The sequence below is a fragment of the Thermobia domestica genome, chromosome 16 (genome assembly GCF_964235325.1).
Source record: "Thermobia domestica chromosome 16, izTheDome1.hap1.1, whole genome shotgun sequence".
Taxonomy (NCBI): Eukaryota; Metazoa; Arthropoda; class Insecta; order Zygentoma; family Lepismatidae; genus Thermobia; species Thermobia domestica.
Window position 1 is genome coordinate 136035863 of NC_137469.1, and position 4137 is coordinate 136039999.

The following is a 4137-nucleotide window of genomic DNA, read 5'->3' on the forward strand; positions in this document are numbered from 1 at the left end:
CGCTGGCACACTAACTAGCACAAGACAGGTTAGGCTCCTTGATTCAGTTCGTTAACTACACGTTTTTTTTTTTTGGTACGGGAATAGGGTAACATTGAAATTTTTATCCATCTAATTGCTGTATCCTTATAAAATAAGTTCCTACTCCCAGCCATTAGAGGGTTACGCCCTCTCTTTGGCATAGGTTACAATACGTATTGGTGTTGCTAATACAAGTACAATAGATGGTCTAAGTGCAATTTTGTTACACGGGGAGTTAATCTTCATTTTACTCAGGTTCTATTTTATTTGATCATGGTAAAAAAGAAAAGTAGAAGTAAATGAAAAGAGGAACATGAAGTGCACTGTCTCAACACAACACAGATGTGATAGTGTACCAGATGAATGCTATGTTCTGTCCAACTTTGGACGTGATGAAGACCAACGGTGCCCTGGTAAGATATAAGGTCGTTATTGTGCAAAGGATGAAGGGGCTATGTAATGAGGAACGACGGATGATGAAAAAGCTGCAACTGCGTCTAAATCCGGATGATCAGGAGGTAGGGTATAGCGGTAAAGTGCAAAGAGTAGCGACAAAGGTGTATCCTGTAATTTGCGAGGTGGATTGAACGGGATGTCTGCTTGCATTGTGGTGAGGAGTAACGGATGCCGGGACTCGAATCGGTTAGTAATATACTTCGTCCGTAAAGCTTCAAGATGGAACAGAAGATGTGGAAAAGGCATAATGTCGTAAAGATCTTGAGTAGGACTAGGAAGTTTTATTCTGTAGGCTATTCGTATGGCATGTCGTTCTAGTATCTTCAGTTTTTCATAATGACGCTGGAGTGCGGCTATCCATGCAGTGAATCCGTAGGTCAGGACTGGTCGTAAGAAAACTTTGTAGGTATTAAGAATGGTATTTGCTCGTGGTCCCCAAGTAGTACCCGTGAGGCGTTTGAGGAGGTTAATCCTGTTATATGCTTTCTGTATTACATTCTGAAGGTGAGGGCGCCAAGTGAGGTGGTGGTCAAAAATAATTCCCAGATACGTTACATGTTTAGCTGGATGAACCCGCATGTTATCTACTTGGATATTCAGTAGTGAAGGATTTCGATGTACCCGTGATCTGCGTTTTGGCGGGAGAAAGACTATTGCTTGTGTTTTATCTGGGTTGAGTTTCAGACGCCACTTCGTACACCAGGTGAGAAAAGTTTGAATTGCTGCATTAATTTCAGTACTGATACGATGAATAGTCCGGCCTAATGTAAGAAATGCAGTGTCATCTGCATACTGAAAGATATGTGTGTTTGGCGGCAATGGTGGCATATCTGCTACATATAGAAGATACAGCAAAGGTGATAAGGCAGACCCTTGTGGTACTCCAGAAAGAATAAATATCGGGTGCGAGAGAGTGTCATTAAGAGCAACATAAGCAATACGGTTGTGAAGAAAATTATAGATAAACCTGATATATGATATGGGAAGTGTCAGACGGATAAGTTTATATATGAGAGCTGCATGCCATACCTTATCGAATGCCTTTTCCAGGTCGAAGAGCACGAGACAAGATGGAAATTGTGTATTAAACTGATTGGTAATAATATTAGACAGACGAAGTAACTGATCATTGATACTAAAACCGGGGCGGAAACCAGCTTGATGCAGAGGGATTATATTACGTTCTGTTAGATAAGAATGAAGGCGTCGAACAAGGATTCTTTCAAGAATTTTGCAATACACAGAAGTAAGTTGAATGGGCCGGTAAGAAGAAACAGTATTTGGTGGTTTGTGTGGTTTTAGGAACATCAGTGTTTTGGAAGTCTTCCACTCACAAGGAACAAAGCCTGTCCGCAGGATGAATGTATAAATGAGAGAAAGAAGGTAAAGCAGCTGATAAGGCGCTTCTTTAATATGGCGATAAGTAATCCCATCGAAACCAGGTGCAGTATTTTTCTTGTTCTGGACAGTTCGAGTTATATCCGTTACTGTAATTGGTTTTGTAAGAGCAGTCTTGTGCGGGAAAGTGTGAGAGATGTCAGGTTGAAGACAAAAGGTGTCCAAATTAAGTTTCTCAACCGGATGAAGACGCTGAGAGTATGCAGGTGGTAACGGGGTAAAGATTCCCTGGAGATACGTTGCAAAAGCGTCGGCTTTATCCTTGTCACCTTGTAGTGGGGAATCTTTATCTATTAACGGATATGAAGTACGAGTGGATTGTCCTGTGAGCTGACGGAAGCGCTTCCAGTATTGTGTTGGATGAGCCGTTTCGGCTAAGGAATTACAGGCTTTTATCCAGTTGCGTAATTTATAAGCTTTAAGGTAATTGGAGACGGTGCGTTGAAGTTGACGATGATGACGAAGCGCTTCTTCGTTTCTGGTATGGATATATTCTTTGTAAAGGGCTCTGGAACGTCGTATGAGAGGTAAACTACACGCACGTATACTCAGATAAACTGATAAGGTAACATAAAATAACTGTGGAAAATGTGGAAGCAACACTTGCGACCATTTCATTACTACCAGAATTGGCTACAGCTTAATTATTGCTTACACTCTATTTAATCAATTTACAATTCTGCTATGAATCTTTAGAATCTATATTCTCTGTTTGCTACTCCGAACAATTATCTTCAATAACAAATGCGCTACCACCTAGCGAGTATCGAAATAATTGGACCCAAATTGCTCTGCCTAAACCAGTATAGGTAGAAAAATAAAACATGGTTATATCACTGAAAATATTGACATTACATAAAAATAAGTGCCGGATTCGTGTTCAGGGGGTCAAAATACATAGAAATTTATCAAGAAATAATAATAAGCAAAATTTTGTATACCAGTGTTATTGCTATACCGATTAATGCACACTAATCGAAAATATTGCTTAGCGTTGACGCAAAACGTTACAAAATGAGGTAAAGAAACGGTAACTTTCAATTTCATTGTAATAAAAACTAAAGAAAAAGACGTCCAGAACAAGCATTTGTTTTCTTCCGCTTTATTCTGTGGCTATAGTGATAGCAAGTGGGTTTCTTCGAGAGTGCTTTTGGATTCATATTACAACCACTGAGATATTTTACGTAGAAATTTGAGAACAGAAGTTTGTTGATAATGGTCTACAGCTATTATGATTCACCCGAAGGGGAAGATTGCTTCCCTAAAATGCTGTATTTGACAAGAAACAGTGCTTTGGTTGGAATGGGCTTATCTGTTGCTGACATTATTCTTCTCAGTCATCCGAAGGGTTACTTCCAAACTGCGGGACGGTTTGCTTATATAACTTTGCCATTTGCAGCAATGGGAGCATCGTTTGCTGCAGCTACATGTTTATCCACAAGCCTTCGTCATAAGGATGACAAAATAAACTACATTATAGGAGCATGGGCTGCAGGTTCTGTGATGGGCGCCTGGAGGAAGAGCATCGGAATCGGCTTGCTTGCATCTCTTGCATTTTCCTTTGCTGGAATATTGAAGAAAGATTCTGTGGAGAAAGGCTATTCTTTGTTTCCTGAACCCCAAAATAGGCAAACTGGTATATTCTGGGACTCTCACAAACCTGATTATACTCTCACCAAGGAACGACCAAGGGATTGGCGAGTTCAGTAACTTTGGTTGGTAGTTAGTGAAATTAAAAGCTGTAATGAGCTTTATATGAAGAGTTGTATATACGGAATGTTAGTGAATTCATTTTTTCTAATTAATACTGTATAAAATGTAAGACAGAAATTTAGGAATTGCATAAATTTATATGGACTTAGATAAGTTTTCAATTGTTAAGTGTGTACACATGCTGACTCCGAAATGAATCATTTAAAAGAAGTAAAGACTAATGTTGATTCATTTTAAGGTTTGGTTTGGATATAGTATACGACAGTGCCTCATCATTTAGCGAGGACTCACGAAGTGCAGTCTTTTAAGGATTATTCATTGAGGATATAGGAACTTGAAAATGAGGTAACAAGGCGACTTTCATTTAATTACTGAGTAATATAAAATAAAATGTTCGTCGGTTTGCGTTGCGTTTCGTTGTGTTTTATGGTATGCGAAGAATAATAATGTGCCCTTGTACGTAGTGTATGAGTATATGTGGGGGATTTGAAACACATATCGCATGTCACGTGCACGTGGATGCTTCTTACTACTTCTAAATGTAATAAA

General features: G+C 39.3%; 1 protein-coding gene across 1 annotated transcript; it reads left to right on the forward strand.

The window, feature by feature from the left end:
* Positions 1-2969: 2969 nt before the first annotated feature.
* On the forward strand, positions 2970-3803 carry ND-B14.7 (NADH dehydrogenase (ubiquinone) B14.7 subunit). Its single transcript, XM_081743147.1, has one exon. It carries the CDS (start codon positions 3091-3093, stop codon positions 3583-3585), a length of 495 nt encoding a protein of 164 aa, XP_081599273.1. The 5' UTR covers positions 2970-3090; the 3' UTR covers positions 3586-3803.
* Positions 3804-4137: the final 334 nt, after the last annotated feature.

Bases quoted from the DNA above. Each gene is read 5' to 3' on its own strand.
- ND-B14.7 (XM_081743147.1), top strand. From the start codon at position 3,091: ATGGTCTACAGCTATTATGATTCACCCGAAGGGGAAGATTGCTTCCCT.